General features: G+C 33.2%; 1 protein-coding gene across 2 annotated transcripts in view; it reads right to left on the minus strand.

Moving 5' to 3' along the window:
- LOC110108336 overlaps window positions 1-19043 on the minus strand; it is a 79433-nt gene that overhangs the window by 17640 nt on the left and 42750 nt on the right. For both annotated transcript variants that reach the window (XM_028699412.1, XM_028699411.1), the window contains 16 exons: window positions 17544-17599; window positions 17229-17442; window positions 15223-15648; window positions 14863-15140; window positions 14587-14672; window positions 14425-14517; window positions 14039-14297; window positions 13506-13943; window positions 13311-13407; window positions 11946-12262; window positions 3006-3128; window positions 2664-2834; window positions 2364-2492; window positions 2100-2189; window positions 1867-1973; window positions 1620-1768 (listed from right to left, as the gene is read on the minus strand). In XM_028699412.1, the coding sequence (XP_028555245.1) occupies window positions 1620-1768; window positions 1867-1973; window positions 2100-2189; window positions 2364-2492; window positions 2664-2834; window positions 3006-3128; window positions 11946-12262; window positions 13311-13407; window positions 13506-13943; window positions 14039-14297; window positions 14425-14517; window positions 14587-14672; window positions 14863-15140; window positions 15223-15648; window positions 17229-17442; window positions 17544-17599 (3033 nt within the window). The remainder of the gene's footprint in view (window positions 1-1619; window positions 1769-1866; window positions 1974-2099; window positions 2190-2363; window positions 2493-2663; window positions 2835-3005; window positions 3129-11945; window positions 12263-13310; window positions 13408-13505; window positions 13944-14038; window positions 14298-14424; window positions 14518-14586; window positions 14673-14862; window positions 15141-15222; window positions 15649-17228; window positions 17443-17543; window positions 17600-19043) is intronic.

Below are 19043 nucleotides of genomic sequence, written 5' to 3' on the forward strand. Positions count from 1 at the left end.
GTTGAAATAGAAGCCCCAAATTTTTAAATAAAATTGGTAAACTTCAACCAAAATTAAATATTAAAATAGAAAAGCATAGGATATTTTTTAATACTCTTTCTTCCTTTGGCTTCTACTCGAAACCAATTCTAAGTTGATCCATTCATCTTTGAAATTTGAAAGACCAAACCTTTGAAATGAAATTCTTGAAATTCATATAAAAATATTAGCCAATGTTTTGATAAAAGAGAATGCAACCTATTATTTCAATTAAAAATACTCTCAAGAGAGAAACTATGTAATTAATCATAAGGGCTTGTCCTTATCGAAAACCTATACCCCAAAATCAAATAAATCATACTCAATCAAATACATCGTGTAGGAAAAAAATCTATAGAAACATAGGAAGTTGAAAATTCATTTTATTATTAAGTCTACAACAAAATAATATTTGTTTTACAGAATAATGTTTTATTTACAATGTCATATTTGATTACAAAATATTTTAAATTTGTTGATAAAATTTTTTCATCAAAATTAAGACCAAGGGATTAGTGAAGATGGTTACTCTCGTATCTCATGAGTATTAACATGGTTTAGAAGGATAGTACTGATCTTGTTTAGAACGTTCTTCCAAACATTTATTAAAAAATTCAAAGGTTTTATCTAATATAGAGACTGTTGAGCCCGTTCCTGTTATTCCTCCGGAAATAGTTTGTACAGCTTCGATTAATAAAATATTGGAACTTATATTGTCGATCCTAGAAGTTACCCCTCTCCCTCCTATTATTGATGACAATATTGACCCATGAAATTTTATATCCTAAGAATTTTGATGGGAGCATTATAAGTGAATTTGTTTTAATGGATAGGATATTTCAAATAGTATTAACTAGACAAGGCTACAACTGAAAAAATATATCGATATTCGCCACTTTTATCAAGCTCTAAACAAGATGGTCCAAACGAGTTCTTTGTTCTCCTTTGTTGTTGTTTTTTGTTTTTCCTGCTCTATTGGATGGTGCATCATTTGGTTTCATGCATTATATATATTCTTTGCACTTCCGCAAATCTTGATAATTGCCTTTGACTTACTTATATCAATATCTTTGAAATAAAGCTGTTTTAAAAAAAATACAGAATAAATCAAACCAAAAGAGAGATTGCTGATGCAGGACTACTTTAGATGCTATGGTTATGGTTTCATTTGAGCATTGCACAACTATTGAATTAGAATAATTTCAGAACAAAATTATAAGCAATCTTCAAACGACGATTAAGACAAATGAAGCGATCAATTGCGTAGGCGAAATCACATGCTCCGAATTTGAAAATAGAGCTGTTTTAAAAAAAAATACAGAATAAATCAAACCAAAAGAGAGATTGCATTACAAATTTTTGTTTTCTTTGCACTTTGATAAATCTTGGGAATTGGCTTTGTTTTACTTATATCCATATCTTTGAAATACAATTTCTTAAAAAAGTAATACAGAAAAAATCAAACCAAAAGAATATTACTGCAATGCTCTTTTCCCATATTGCCTGTTAAGGTATGCTAGAGAAGATGTGTTCAGGATTGCAACCAGGTTTAAGCTTAAAAACAAGCTAGGAAGAAACTAGATTCATATGATAAATTATACCTACTGTAAGTCCAGGTAGACTGATTGAACCGTCAGAAGGGTCAAAAAATACATCAAGAGAAGAAGCTGCCGTGTCATCAAAGATCGAAGCAAAGGCTGGAGGAAGTAAAGAGCTTCCTTTTGTGATATATATTGCTCTTATCAGGTACCTGAAAATGTAAAATTTTTGAGGTGGTTCATTTAAAGATAATCAACCAATCATATCGCAAATCCTGTGACTTTTTAGTAAAGTAATCAGCAAGCCTACCATGAATAATGTTGTGCACATTTAATAAGCAGCTCACGAGAAGTTACTAGGGCATGAGTAAGTAGAACACCATTTAGCTCAAAAACAACATTTCTAATTGATGGCACCTAAAACAAAATGAAAGTAATAGGTTAAACAGATAAAAACGATGCATGCCTTTAATTTTTTTATTTTTTTTTCTGATATCCAATTTATAAAGATCACAAAAGAATGAGAAGATACTTCGGAAACACCTTTAGAATACTATGCAAAAAGGACCTCAACGTCTCTTCAGCTGAACTATAACCAGGATATTGATTACCAGGAAGAAAGGATGCTGTTATCTGTAAAAAAAGCATCGATGTAACAACAAAAATTTTAATTTAGTTTATACTCTAAATTGAAACAAAGAAATAAAGCTAAGGTCTACGATTTAGTGATCAATTATGCGTGCTACGCGTTACATGAGAAAGACTGTTTAACAGTAGCTAAGGAGGGGAGTTGATTGTAGCACCAACCTTAATCGGATGAATCTCAAAGTGCTTAAAATAAAACTGCTGACTCTGCTCTCTGGAGTTACTATTTGAGGATCTCCAAAATGGAACAAGTTTCATTAGTGTCTCCTCATCAATTTTTAGATCAATCGGCTGTAGAATGTATCTCTAAGTCATATATTGCATATTCAGATTACAGAAAATTAACAATTTGTATCCATATTATTTGCGAACCCTCAAACTCATTGGCAGTAACATGAATACATCATTTCTTAATGCCAGAAAAATGAATCTTTTTAAAAACTCTGTGAAATCCATTTTTACCTGAATAATGACGGAAGAGTATTTAACTTGTTTAACTTTAGAATTGGTGAACTGTAGAATATTGAAAACTATTTGAAGAATGTTGATATTCATTCCAGAATCATGTAGGTGGCTTCTTCGAACCATTGATGCAAACGGAGCTCCTTGCCATTTTTCATCCACAGTAAATGACTGCAATGATTAAAAAAAAATTGCAGTTAATATGTATGCACGGTGCTCTGCACAACCACAGGGAGATGGGAAAAACCAAGCAAGAGGGTAGGGAGGGATGAGAGAGAGAGAGAGAGAGATTAATGCATATTAGTCTCATCATACCAAAGATGTCGAGCAATGGTGGAATACCTGAACTTTTAAATAATTATACTTGCAATGATTGGTAATCAATGAATCAACGACAACGTTTCCAAACCTAGCCACAATAATGGTTGCATAATTTAGTGGTTCATTTGAACCAACATCTTCCATCTGATACAACCAAGAAAAATGATAAAAAAATTGTTACGCATAAGAAACAGATAGGAAAATACATGATGAAATGTTTCTACCCGTGCATTATGTGCTTTTTTAGGGTTTAGCAAATTTGCTACAAATCACCAACAAAATTTGCATGGTTTTACTTGAGCCTAATTTATGTTCCCTAGTACTAGGTTTTACTTGAACCCTAATTCCTGAGAATTAGAATGAGAAGAGAAGAGCATAAAAATAACCGGGTTACCTGCACCCGGTGAGAAAAAAAAAAGAGAAGAGCCTAAAAATGAGAACTTCATGACTAAATTTATTCCTTTGTTAAGGGTAAAAGAGACGATAAAATGATATACGTAAATATGTGAAGTACTATTTATGAAATAAATAAAATTTGAAAAATTAGTCTTTAATTCTAAAATCTAGAATTAACTACAACAGAAATAGAAAGCTGTTATCCATAGCTTATTGGATCGTTGTAGATGGAAAGCTACTAATAATAAATTGATGTATTGCTGCAGATGGAAAGTTGCCTACAAATTGCTGGATTTCTGTAGATGGAAATGTGCTGGCCACAGCTTAATGGATTGCTGTAGATGAAAAACTACCAACTTTTACAAAAATCATCAAAAAAACATGCAAATGTGCTCTACTCGTCAAATGGAGCAAATTAGTATATAAAAGTATATGCTAATTGGTAAAGATGTCAAATTTATGGAATTAATTTTGAATTGAATTAATTTCCTAAAGTTTTAATTTTATCACTTTTCATTTATATGATTTACTGTAGCAGAAGTTAAATAAAAAATTAAGCACTTCCGATGTCATGCACTAGTGGATTAGAAGGAAAGTTAAAAAATTAGAATATGTAATTACTTTTACTTTTATTTATTTTTAGCTGCTTCCAATTCCGCATGGAGGAGCTCTCGGTTAGGACTTTGCGTGCTGGGAGGAGTTGAAGACGCGGTTGGGAACTAGCGTAGGGTGTTGCCCGAAGGCAGGGAGAGGAATCGGGTAAGAGTTGAAACAAAAGAAGAAGAAAAAGAACAAGAGGGGGAAGGAAAACTGGAGAATAAAAGGAAAGAAAGAAAAAGAAGAGAGGAAAAAAATGGAATAAAAGGGGAATTGACACAAAGGTAAGAAAATTTGGGTTTTTTGTTATATGTTAAATTTCTATAAAATTTCCATTTAACTGTATTCAGTTGTAATTTAGGAGTCCATAGTATAAGCAGGGGAAATTTTGAGGCTTTAAAATCATGAGGAGAAATTTGGAAGTATGTTAGCTTGGGAATATATTTAAATGTAATTATATGATTCGGGAAATTATAAGAATTGGCAAATTAAGCAATTTAAGATGATATAGGTGATGTATACATGTAGGCGAGTTCGAGGTGTTCGAACTACAGAGGCAGCTTGCTCAAAGGTAAGATATGTAGCTTTCTAATTCAGAAAACAAGTGCTTAAGCCTTTTTCATGTGTCATTACACCGTGACCACTTTAGGGTGTTATCTACTAGCAAATCTATATAGCATCGAATGAAATCACATATTGTTGAATGTATTAGAAAATTCATGTTTTGCTAGATGTTACACTGTCAAATGAAATGCATAATATATGTTTAAGCTTTTTTTTATACATGCATTGTATACCCGTTTATTTTAAATTAACATATGACATGTGTAACTGATAAAGTAAATACAATTATTAGAATTTGATAAACCTAAGAAAGTGTCATATTAAGTGACAGATAAATGAGGCGGTCAGACACCGATGAACAATGAGACCCAAATGGAAGCAATGTGACATCAGTATAATAAAACATATGGGTTATGAGGCAATGTGACCTCAAGAGGCAATGCGTCCTAAATATGATGAAGCCTACGGGCTAGAGCCAATTTGGACCTAAACATCTTGACATGACACATTCATAGGTTAGAGATGACATAAAATTAGAAAGGAAAGATAATCAATCAAATGAAATATCAATACGATTAAATTCATGATTAAATATTTAAAACAACTGATATGAAATTACTTTCCCTGTAGTATCGTGATTGATATTTTGTCTTCTTGATTCGAGTGAGCATATTAATATTATCTGGTATTTATATAGAGCTCAATCATGTATTTTATACATATTAATGATGTATTATAAAATAGGGCATGGCTTAATTATAGTCTTTATACTTATTTGTTGGTTATATTTTTTATATACTTGACTCATGTATTAGAGCTACATATCTTTGAGCCTCATAGCTCACCAGGCTTTTATTCAACCTGTTTTTATAGAAAATGGGAAAAACAACATTGAGACCGAGTAGAAACAAACTTAATTTATATTTTATATTTTGCCACAAAGTTTTGAAATTTTTGAACTACTTTCTGATTATGATACAAGGATGCTGGAAGTTTGTGATGAAACCATTCTGTATTGCGAAGAAGATGAAGGAGAAGAACGAATAGGATTGCTTAAAATTTAGAAGGAGAAGGCCAAAACGAACACTAACTAAAGAGAATCGGTTTGAGAAATAGAGAAGAGATAGCCATAATGTATCTGCCAGTGAGAGGAGGTCTGAAGGGATTAGGGTTCAGAGAACTCTCTATGATACCCTGAAGAATTTCTTGATTTATTGTTCTTGTTGAAAACGATGCTACATCTACATATATATACAAAAAAAGATCTGATAAAGGAAATAACTATCTTAATTCTTTCCTTAATTTAGGAAACATAGTCATATGAGAATAATTCTTTCCTAAAAATTAGAAAATAACATCATAGGAGAAGATCACAATTGATCTCTCATCTCTCCTTTTATTTCTAAAATTACTTTCCTAAAATAAATTCCATAATTAGGAAACATAATCATAAGAGAAGATCACAATCAATCTCTCATTTTATTCATAAAAATATTTTCCTAAAATAAATTCTCTAACTTTGAGTTTCAAATATTCAACAATATATATTTTAGTAACTTCAAATTATATGAGAGACATTGAATGAGTTCTAACTTATCGAATTGCATTTAAGTATATTCTAATGTGTATATTTTCAACATGAATTTATGATGGCTTTAAATATTAGTCTTATGATCTTACTTTGCAAGCAAGTCAGCTTGATGACATCTCACTAGGATCTTTGAATTGACTAGGGAATAAAACTTGAATTAGAGCCTTAGCTGGTAAGCCTAATCAACTAAGTCAACGCTATTAAATAATTATATTATAGACGCACTTGCATAAATGCTATATATTTAAATAATTTGTAATGAGCCAAATTTGAGAGGAAGCACCCCTATTTATTTTAATTATTAATTTAAAATATGTTATTTTAATATTTGTTTTGTTCAGAGGTTCATTTTAATATAGTTGTGGGAGTCATCTATCAATCGAAATTTTGACAGCCTCCCGATGTCTTCCCCGCGTAGGGGACATTATCGGGGCAGGCTAGTGCCTTTTTTTTTCTTCTTGGACCGATCTAAGATCAAGGGAATGTGGGGTCTTCATATAATCCTAATTCTTCGCCACGAGATCTATAATCAATGGAACCCGAAGTCTTCATATAATTCTTATTCATCTCGGTCATATCTAAGATCAATGAAATGCGGGGGTCTTCCATACTTGTTGTTTAAGCATGTAAAAGAGATAAACCTATGTTCACAAAGGTGAGGCAGCGATAGTGAGGCGACAAAACCTGCATTATGAGCAGAAATATTGTAACCCAAGAAATAAACCTCTTTAACTATTAATTTCTTTTTTTTCTTGAATTAAACGACTGCAAATAATATTATAAAATATTGGCTTATATCATAATCCTAAAGGCTGCTGTAAGTTGGAGTTCATTTAGCAGGTTTATAGGTTGCTTAAAGGATTATTGAGGTTTAGTAATGATGCATGTAGAGTTTGATTAACACTTTGAGGCTAGGCTATTAGGTTGGCCAGCTACTGTATGAAGTCTTTAGAAATAGAATTTATTGGAGTTCGTATTCTAGACAGCTACTACGTGTACAAGAAAAGTGGTAGGCTACAGAAGGATTAGGTGTCTCTCAGCTAGTAGAATGAGAAAGAATCTTATAGTGCTCAGCAAGTAACGTCCAGGAGGAGATAGGGAAGATAGATTAGCTAAGGGCTTAAGATTTGTGTGGGCATTTGTGAGTGATGGCGGAAAATTGAGATGTGAATGGAATTTCGACCAAGGGAGATGGGGTTTGGTTGTCTGTTGCGTGCGTAAAGGAGAAAGAAGACCGTGAGGAGGGATTGCTAGGAGTTGGGGTTGCACGGGAGAATGAGGCTTTAGTTGAGCGGGTCAATCATGGTGCATAAGAGCTGTAGGCCGAAAACTGTGCGTTCTGTGCAAGTTGGTCGGACTGCTTGGGGTTGGTGACAAGGCTGGAGGGGGTTCCAACATTGGAGAGAATGAGAGTGATGGGGACATCAGCTCGTGGAAGGTTTATCATAGGCGTGGCCGCCGATCTACGGCCACGATCGAGTCTTTATATTTATGAGCTATTTATGTTATTTTCTTATTCATGTATTTTCTATTTTTTAGTGTCGTGTATTTGTTTTTATTATTTTCCCAGTTGTACCCTTTTAGTGGGAATCGTCGTATGTAAGCCCGGAGGGCAAGTTTGTCTTTTATTTTCTTGAATCCTTTGTACTTGGCTATTTATAGCCTCATGTCTTATGTTTGAAGTTAATGAATGATTATTATGAGAATTTTCTTGCACTTGTGTTTTGAGAGTTCTTGGAGAGAACTTTGGAGAGATCCCTTGGAGAGGGAGATTGGATCACCCACCAACCTTGGAGACGGCCATGTTCGTGGTTTTCTTCTCTGTTTCTCGTTTTCCCCTTTCACCTCCCTTCTTCGTAGTCCTTACGTCCAAATCCACCTCCAAAATCAAGCCAACATCCTCCCCTAACCAAACTCCACGTTTCCTCCCCCACAAGACGCCGACCACCCTCACCCGCCCCATTCAACCCGCCGGCTTAACCCCCTCCCATCCCCCATTACCTATTTTGGATTCTTCCTAATTTTGATTGCCATAATTTAGTGGTATTTGAATTCAATTTTCCCTAAATTTGAAATTCAAATCCTTTCCTAAATTATAAAATCTAGTTTAGGTAAGTTTCCAAATTTTCGCTCCCTTGGATTTTAAATAACTTAGGACGACTTAATTTGTCCTAAAATCTAATCCATTTAATTAAGAAGGCATTAAAACCCCCCTTAATTTCCTCCCTCCCTCGCCCTAGCCACCGGCCATACAAGGCCCAAACCGCCAGCCCCACTTCAATTCTTCCTTTTTTTGGATTTCCAAATTTAATTCCATTAATTGGGAATCAATTTAGGATCCCAATTAATTAAATTCAGAAATTCAAATCCTTTCCTTTTTGTTTAAACTTATTTTAGGAAAGTTTCCTAAGAAGATTCAATTTAATTTTAAATTAGATTGGATAATTTCAAAGCTTTCCTAATTCCTAAACTTAACTTTAGAAACCTCATTTAAATCCGAAACTCTCCACCTTTGCAAAAATCTGAAACTATTTTCAAATTTTTGGTCTTGGCTCTCCTCCCTCTCACTTGCAAGAGAAACTTCTTTCTCTTTGTCAATCCTCAAGAACCCTAGCAAGACGAGCGGAGATTTGCTTCCTATCTCCCATGAATGGCGGATCCAGAGACTGAATACGGCCTAACTTGGGACGAAGACGGCTACACCGACATTCTTCGATCAACCTTCTTCGACGTGAATCCAAGGATTGATCATACCGTCGAGGACAACTTGAAGCGTATTCTGGACACCTTAGTAGAAGCAATCGACGAGCACTTTGAAGGCGTTGAGTGGAGGATCTCCACCACTCCTTAACGAGAGGTTCTCTTCTCCCCCTTTTCAATATATTTCTTTAGTCTAACTCTCTCTTGCGTTTGATTGTAGTCACGAAGGACAGCTCTTCTTGCTCAAGCTAAGCTTAGTAAACGTAGGATTTTGAGCGCACCTTATTGCTAATTAATTTTAATTGTTAGATTAGTGATTGTATTGAAACTACTACTTCCGCATCAAGTGATTTACTAATCTATTTTGAAAGTTTTTCTGAAACTCTTGTCTTGCGATTTAGCCTAAGCGGGGGTGACCCCTTTCTTATTTTATTCGTTGTTTTAGAATGCTAAAGGTTTCTTCATTACTATTCTAATCAAGGGTTGTGCAAATTCCTTACAAACATTGCATTCATTCGTAGTCCTGCATCAGAGAGGGAGAGGGCAATTCGACCTATGAGTGAGTATGATTGATAGAGTCTGGGGGGACTTGTGCATTATGAGGGCTTGCATTTGAGAGGAGTTCTATGCTTCATTTGAAAGAACTTTCTTACTACTTTATAAAACAGCTATTTTAGTACAAAAAATTTGTGAACTAAAAATTTTTTACTAAAAAGTGGCTTTAGAATGTAGCAAAAAAGTTGTCCCAAACAAAACTCTAATATGATAAGCTAGAAGGGTGTGGGAATGACTCATGAGGAAATATATTTGAGTAGATTTAATTGATTTTTTAATTTTTTAAATTATATATATAATATTTAAATTTTAAAATAATTAAGAGGTTTGATGGATAAGTATAGAGAGAATAAGGAGGATCTATATATGATAATTATTGATTTAGAGAAAGCATATAATTAAGTTCCAAGAGAAACGCTCTAAAGAGTTATAGAAAAAAAGAAGTTAATAATGCTTATATTCAAGTCATTAAGGATATATATGTAAGAGCTGTTACTTGTATTCAAACACAAGGTGGTTTGACCAAGTATTTTCCTATCTCAGTTAGTTTAAATCAAGGATTAGCTTTTAGCCTATATCTTTTTGTTTTAATCATGAATGTTTTTACTAGACATTTACAAGAGGATGTGCCCTAGTGTTTGCATTTTGCATATGATATTCTTCTTGTTGATAAGACTAGAGAGGGAGTTGAAGGAAAAATTGAATTTGGGGTGTCAACCTTAGAGTCAAAATATTTTTTTTAGTAGATCTAAAAGATTATAATTTTAATATTAATAGATCTAGTGGGATATTGTGACTTTGGGCAATCAAGTCATTAAAAAGAGAGCATGTTTTAGATATTTCGGTTATTTGTCCAACGTGATAGTGAAATAGATGTGAATATTATTAGTAGAATTGAAGTTGGATCATTGAAATGGAGGAATGCAACAAGCCTGTTGTGTGATAGAAAAGTACCCCTCAAACTTAAGGTAAAATTTTATAAGATGGTGGTGAAACCTGCAATGCTTTATGGCGCAAATTGTTGGCTGTTAAAAGAGAAGCATAAAATTAAGTTTAGTATTGCAGAGATGAGGATACTCAAGTGGATGTGTGGTTTTACTCTTAAAGACAATGCGAAATGAGCACATATGTGAAATAGTTGGAGTTGCTCTAATGACAGTGAAAATAGAGAGTCGTCTTAGAAGATTTGATCACTTAAAACATCAGCATTCTAATAACCCAATTAGGAGAGTAGATGTATTAGATCTAGCCTATGTTAAGAAAAGTTGAGATAAATCTAAAAATACTTGGTTAGAAAAGTAGAGATTTAAAAGAGAATTTAGCTTTTAATAAGACACAATGGAGAAAAAGGATTCATTTAGCCGACCCCACATAGTGGGATGAAGCCTTGATGTTGTTGTTGTAAGAAAACCAAACGAGATGGGTATGATTGCCGATGAAGGAAATAAATCATCTAATGATAAAGATATTTTTTCACTCTAGGTAATCTCCACACATCATTATGGACTAAAGCAAAAAGTCGAGAAGGTTTGTAGGTTTGATTGTGATATGAAATATGAGCATGTTTAGCCAGGTCAAAATTTTCATAATTAAAACCCTTCAAATTTTTGTTGATAAATAGAGATGGAATTAATTTTTGAAGTAGAGTAAATTTTGAATGTTTTAGGCGATAGTGTCAAAGACATATCACTAGCATAATTTGAAGTGGGAATGTTTGTTGATATACAAGTTTGAGACTGTACCTGACCTAAAGATCATTTGTTAGAAGATAAGTCCTAAATCTTAAAATAAACAACTTGAAAAGAAATGCTAACACAACTTCATTATACAGACAGATCCAGCAATTGATTTGAGGAGTATCAAACACAAAAAAGAGGGATATTACTGATGAAGACATCGGAGATCAACGGCTACGATTTTTTAGTTATTTATTTATATGTTTTTGTACTAGTTTATTTTATAGTGTTGTTTTTCCATTTATACCCTTATGGGTGGTCATGTAGTGTTGTAGTCCGAAGGGCATTTTAGTCTTTGTTATTTTTCGTTTCATGAGGCCTATTTATAGGCTAGCTTTCTTGTATTGAGGGATGATGATGATGATGATGAATGAAAATTTCTATTATGTGTTCTCTTTGTGAGTTCATATTTTCTTGATCTCTTGGTGAGTTCAAATTTTCCTAGATCTCTGTGTGAGTTCTAGGGAAAGCCCAAGGTAATGGTCTTAAAATAAACAAGTTGAAAAAAAATGCTAACACAACTTCATTATACAGACAGATCCAGCAATTGATTTGAGGAGTATCAAACACAAAAAAGAGGGATATTACAATTTAAACTTCAAGTGTCAGAAACAAGCATGTATCCTTAGTTCCAAAAATTAGTAGTTACTAGCGTCGTCCTCTCTCTAAGATTTGGAATAAATTAAAAAAACCAAACAAGTATAACAATATAAATATATTTTTAAACAACTAAGGTGAATGTCATTGCTTTGAAAAGTAACAAATTAAATAAAACAAAATTACTTAAGTAATGGAGAGATTTCAAATTATTATAAAAGAAACCTGCTTGTTATTCTTAAGAAAGTGTACTGCGAAGGATGAAAGTCTCAATTGAATATTTGCAGAAGGCTGAGCAGCAATTTGTTCCATTCCTTTTGGGAATTCACAAAAACGTAAAACCCTGGTGGAATCATCTGCATAAACTTCAAAACCCAATTTGAAGATTTCTATTCCCTGTGGTTCCCTATCAGTTCCCTGATCATTTTCAGTTTGTTTATTCATTGGCAAATGCAGTAGCATCCCCCTATGTTCCCTCGTCTTAAAGAATGACTTCCATTTACAAACCTTGTCAATGTTGATTTCACGCATTAAATGAAAATCTGCATAAATAAAATCAGTAATGTTTAACTTAGAAAACTGATTTTAATAGTCATTCAGTGCCATTAAATGATTAAATTAATAACAATATTAAGAATCTAATAATAATTAGACATGAATCACACATATTCAACCCTTAAAAACACCTATCAATCCACAATTAATTGTAGCCACAATAAACTATCTATGACCTAACTATTGGACACTTAGAAGGGCCAATTAAACTCAAATCTTCATAAAAAAACCTAAATCACTTAAATTTCCAATTCCTCAAACCTCCATGATGAGGACATCGTCAGAGATTGCGATTCCCAAGCAGTTCTTGTTTCCATCGCATGTTGTTTCACATCACTCCAAGTGATTTTTAATTTTGCTCGGATTTACGAAATGGGCATCCAAATAATATTGAGGATTTAACTCCTCCAGGATGCTAAATCCCAATCTTTGGATTTACTAAATCCTACCTGTATCCATATAAGACCATAAGAAAATCAACACAAGTTTTCTCTCGCTACTCTAGCTATACCCTAATAAAGCCAATATGAAGAGACTCTCAATACACCATTTTCAAGAACTAAACTATTATTTAAAAGCCCATAGAATTGCCTCATACAGAAATAATACTACGTTTCCATGTTGTAAACTAAAATTTTTATCTAGAAGGAAAAAAAATACTATATGCAAATTCAGCTCTAATAACTATGACAATATTTCTACAAAATTGGCTAGGAATTCAATCCTTGAACTCCTACATTAACAGAAAACTTCGCTATTCCTTGAAAGAGTTAAATGCAACTGGTCTTGAAGTTGTATATGCATAAAAAATTGCAGCTCAAGCAACCTTAAATCACACGGCGCATATGACAAAATTATGATGCCTTAGATATGCAATGTCGCAAGAAAAGTAATATTAAGGCCTTTACTAAACATCAGACATCATAATCTCAGGACTCCTGTCAATTTCAAAGTATTAGATAAAGTTTTCAATAGGAAGACGGAAGACATTTTTCTCAGATTAATATAGCAGCAAAGAAATTTAGTAGTACATACCAAGAATTTCAACAATTAGCTTATGAGGTAAACTCAAATCATCCCAAACATATTCTGCAGAGGCTCCAGATGGTAAGATCTCTGCTTCAGCCAAATCCTGCAGGGGTTCAACAAGAAAAAATGCATTTCATGAAAGCATTCACATTGGGGCCTATTTCTCTTTCCTAGTCTTTATATGAAATAAGCAAATAGGACCTTTTGATAGTACTTAATAGATGCTCCTTGCAAAAGATTCTCAATCCGGTATGGAAGTGGTATATCTGGTGGCATATAGAAGTACAAAATTAAACTAGATCTTTCTTCTACAATATGGGCCACAGCAAATTGCGTTGTCTTGTTTTCTCGCAAATTACTTGGATTCGTTGAACTACTTGAATTCACAGAACACCCCTTGAATTTCAAGAAGAATCGACCAAGTGAAGCAATACAAATAGGGCCAGACCAGCTAGGGCTAGTACATCCAACAGCTTTAATGTAGAACTGGACAAAGATTTGCGTATTCTCACTTCTATCAGCGTGTCTCTTTAGTACAGAGTCAAAGAGGTTATGTTCCCTTCTTTTGCCTGTTTTCTTCCTTATAAGCAGCAGCACTCTCTGTCTACTCTCCACAACAGTCTCTTCAATGAATGCATCCTAATCAGAACAGTTGCAAGTTGCAACACAAAGATTTAAGTACTCGTATGTTATAAGAGAAAATTACTTAAAATCATGTTTATAAGAGCTGGAACCTGTAGATGGCATTGTCGAACCACAATAGACTCTTTTGATTCATTTGCTATAATAAATCTAGGCACAAAAGAAACCACTTGTGTTGGGACACAAACTTTATGGACACATGGCTGAAGCGAAACCCCTAGCTTAGCAACTTTAATCCCAGCATTATCTGCAACTTCCAGTGAAAGCTCCGTGAAGCCAGTCAAAGTATCTAGGTCAAGCATTTTCATAGATGTTTTCTCTTCCAACCATTTAACATACACCTTATTTGACCTATTATGAACATACCAAATGCAACAGGTATAGTGTTGAGGACTACAATCTCTGAGACTATTAAAGGAAACAACCACCTTATTGAAAATCTGCTGAATCCGAAAAAAATTATCAGCAAGATACTTACTTGAAAAACCATGATTTGATTGATTTAGGAGGTAAAAGACAGCCGGATTCAGGTGGGATATCAGAAGAGTGCATTTCAGTTTCAGTTTGTACCCTGCGAGTGTTCAAATAGGCCATTTGAGAATCAAGACGGATTTTCATGTAAAAACTTAATCAATATTACCTTGGATGAGATTTCTGGCTGGAAGAAGAGCAAAACAATGTAAGTTCAGAATTATTTTGAAGTGAGTATGCTGTAAAAATAGTCGCCTGCAAAAGAAAAAACAGTTGGAAAGGAAATTAACAGGCTTGTATCAGAAGTAAATTTTTTATACTACAGCAGAACAAACTATATGAGAATCTTTAAATAGAAACATTGAAAAATATAATGAAAAGATAGCAAATCAATTTTTCTGTTTATATTGTTGTGCTATAGATCGATTGTTTGTCTTCAAAATACCTCTAACAGTCCCCTGTCTGAGCATGATAATCGTAAGACTGCAAAATATGCTCCACAGGCAAAATCTAACTCTATGTCGATAAAGTGTACATCATTCCGCCTTTTTTCCAACTTCTTAACCCAGGCACCACTATTAACTGGTTTGCTTGTAGAGCTATATGCATTTAAGGTGATTCTGAAATATATATTAACTGGATTTGCATAGAAATATGCACTTGACTGGCATGGAATGGTAGCCTGCCTCCCGATATAGGGAAACTCCTCCATGATACACTTATCTGCAAAAGAAGTGGAAGTTCAAGCACAAAAAGACAAAAAAAAATCTAAAACATCGAAGTTGCTCCAAATTAAGCATTTCACCTGGATGATCATCAGATAAAAAAACAAATATCTCTGACTGTAAGAGATTATAAACTTGAATTGTGGGATATATGAAAATTTCTTTTTGTACTTGCATAGCAACTGGTGAGGAACGACCCTCTTTTTGATCGCCAAGATTTTGAGGCTGCATTAACGGTACATCTCTTCGAATTGTCCGTATTAGAAAATGCAGATCAGAAATGTGCTGGTCTTCCATGGTAATAGGGCAAGACAATGTACTAAAGAAAGATTTTGATGATTTAACACCTAAAGCTTTTCTGAATCTATAATTTAATTTATCAAATATTCCAGAGATATGCAGAGCTTTTCCACCTTCAATTTCTTCGGACCAGAGCAAAGAAATATTTTTTTCATTGTTTTCTGTGTAATCAGCTATTCGAGGTCTCAAAGAAAGTAGGAATTTTCCTGGCAATTCAAACACAGAAGGATATAGAACAACGATAAAAGAAATCGCTAGGTGTAGCATGAATAAAAACAAGTAAATCTAAAATTCTGCCAATTTTCCAGAACCAACAAACTGCCCAGCTTGCTTTTATTGGGAATGGCATGCTATCAATAAATATGCATGCATATCACTACAATAGATGCTAATCTTAAGTCTACTTCCAGCAGTTGAAGAAAAAATATAACAAACTTTCCTTCAAGTGAAAAAATAGGAGAAAATAAAACAAGGTAAGGAATATCATCCCAGAAAGATTGATGAATAAAATTCAGGTGAAGATAGATCCCAATGCCAAAAAACACGAATTACGGATAATTTTGCAAACAATAAATTTTCAATACATCCTTGTACAAGGTTAATTCATAAACTTTTTGAAAGCAAGGGCCAAGGGTACAACCAGGGATTGAGTTGTGACAAAAAACTAATTTTAAAAGCCATAATTACTAAATGGCATTATATATGTATATATATATATATATATATACAAAGATCAAATTAATTTATCTGCAATTGGATGACAGGATTTGTATTGAAATGTAATATAGTATAATATAGATGATTTACGGTCTCCTCTCTATTGCATCTCGCGTCCACCATTACAAGTAGGGTTGGTGTAGCACATAACACCCTCACCCCTCTTATTATCTCTCTCTCTCTCTCTCACTGACTCTCTTTTGATTTCTCTCTCTTGCACCGATTATCTCTCTCTCTCATCAGAATATCTATTGACCTCTCTTGTTCACTCAACCTCTTGTGCCAACCCCCTCTCCCTCGACGTGTCATTTCATGGCCTAAGGTCCAGTTATCATTAAGTCATGGTAAAAGAAAGTGACAATAAGAAGACAGCACTTGACACCATGTATGTACATTTTGAATTTTTGGTTATGTCGTTTGGATTAACAAATGCCCCAAAAATTTTTATGGATATGATGAACATAATTTTCAGATCTTATCTGGATCAATTTATGATACTTTTTAATGATGATATATTGGTGTATTCCAAGACTGAGGAAAAGCATGTCAATCATTTGAGGATAGTTTGCAGAGAGAACATAAGTTGATTGCTAAGTTTTTCAAATGTGAGTTTTGGTTAAAAAGAAATAAAATTTTGGGATATTATGAGTGGTGAAGTCATAACAATAGACCGTGAAAAGGTAAAAGTGATTGCTAAATGGCCAAGAACCATCTGTGTAATAGAAATCAAAAGTTTTCATAGCTTAGCATATTACTAAAGACGATTTGTGAAATGATTTTCTCATATTGCTTTGAAATTTGAATGGCCGACTGAGTGTGAACAGAGCTTTTAGAGGATAAATAAGTGCTTGACATTGGCACCTGTGTTAACCATTCCAAAGGGTACTGATATATTTTAGATGCATCTTTGTAAGAGTTGGGTTCTATATTTAGCAGATGATGAACGCATCACAAATGCACAGTAATTGCAGATGATGAATGCATCACAAATGCACAAGTTGAGAAAGACAAGGATCTCATTTAGCTACTTGCAAGATACCATATAAAAATAGCAAGGACCTGCACTTACCAAGACTTAAAGACATCAATGTCCTCTTAGAGCCACCATAAAAATCTAATGCATCAAACACAGCCCTAGAAGCATCAACTGAATTTCCGTCCTCAAGCAAAATAGAAGCAGATTCTGTTTTGGCTTCTTCTGGCCGCCGGAACAACAATTCCATAGGGAATCCACTTTCATTTCGTAATCTAAGCAAAGGGGAAATAATAACTGACAATCCTTCCTACAAAATTCCAAATTGTAATCTTTAGAAGATGATAGAAATAACAATAATATATTATAGATTGCTAAGTATCATCATATAAGCAAAAAGTGAAAAATCACCTCATTATTCGGTGAAACCTCGACCACAACAAAGGGTCCAGGAAAAATTCTTGAATCTGCTTGAGGCAATGAACAACACTAATAAAAATTTAAAATTATTTGAATCTTAAAAATGCAAGCAGTACAGCTCAGTTATGTGAAAATGCAAAACAGCTTGACCTAGATGGATAATCCCTACCAAATGACTTTAGCCTGCCTTCTTTAACCAGTTATATGCACCCGTCTAGTACAAAAAATGGCCAAACACACTAGCCTTGTTTTCCCTCATCATTTGAGCGCTAACCACTTTGTCTTGGTCATTCAAAACAGTTAATGGCAAAAGATTTCTAGTGAAAAAAATATATATAGAAGTGTCCATGATTATGAGGATGAAAGATCCTGGCCAAGTTGTTAAGGTTGTTAGAATCTGTAGGTTTCTTAGCTAGGCGTGATAGAAAGGATGATTTGCGGAAGGCATATCTTCAATTTGGTATGTTAAGTTTTGTTTTGAAAATTATGATCAATGGTAATTTTTCGATTATGAGAAAATGATCAAAATGGTTCTTTAACTCTTTATGAAGTACCAAAATAATCCTCAACTATATTAAAGAAATATTTTGTTCCCTCAAATCTTTTAAAAAGAACCAAAATAGTCCCATGATAGGAGTATTTTGATTTTTTTCTTTAAAGAGTTGAAGGACCAAAATGGTCCTTTAATATAATTGGGGACTATTTTTCTCTTTCATCAAGAGTCAATGGACCATTTTGATCATTTTCCCTCTTTCCCTTATTAAAGGGGGGGTTAGCTGAAGGAAAATACTACAATTTACCTCTCTTAAAAGTATATCCTAAAAGATTAATAACTTCTTATCCTGTGCAAGTTCCATCATCTTATCGTAAGATAGTATAGTATTTATTTGGGTTAATTACACTTATCAACCCTATAGAAAGTCAACATTACAAATACCTCCACCTTGTTTTTTGGAATTACACTTATATGCCTTATTAATACCAAGGTTGTGAAAATCGGACCGGACAATGAATCGGTAAAAGGAGCGGTTCATGGTTTGATCGGTTCGACCGGTTGAACCGGGGTCAAACCAGATGACATAATAAATAAAATTTAGATGACATACAAATCATAAAATAAAATAAACTTTTTATTAAAAAATAAATTGAATTCACACATTACTAATATCTTATGTAATTTTAAATTTAAATGTATTCAATCTTTAAATTTAATTCAAATTTAACAAAAATTTAACTTACATATCAATTAACAAGTTTAATATAAATTATTATTAATTTATGTTATATATTTATATATAATTTATATTTATAATTTATATATTAAATTCATATTATTATTTTACATTTATAAATTATTGAGCTTAAATTAAATCATTTATTATAAATAATAAATAAATTAATTAATATTTATGGTACATAAAAAAAATAAATGATGAATATAATTTATTTAATATTATTAATTAAAAATAAATATTATTTCATGATTTTCAT

The sequence above is a fragment of the Dendrobium catenatum genome, unplaced genomic scaffold (assembly GCF_001605985.2).
Source record: "Dendrobium catenatum unplaced genomic scaffold, ASM160598v2 fragScaff_scaffold_1282, whole genome shotgun sequence".
Lineage (NCBI taxonomy): Eukaryota > Viridiplantae > Streptophyta > Magnoliopsida > Asparagales > Orchidaceae > Dendrobium > Dendrobium catenatum.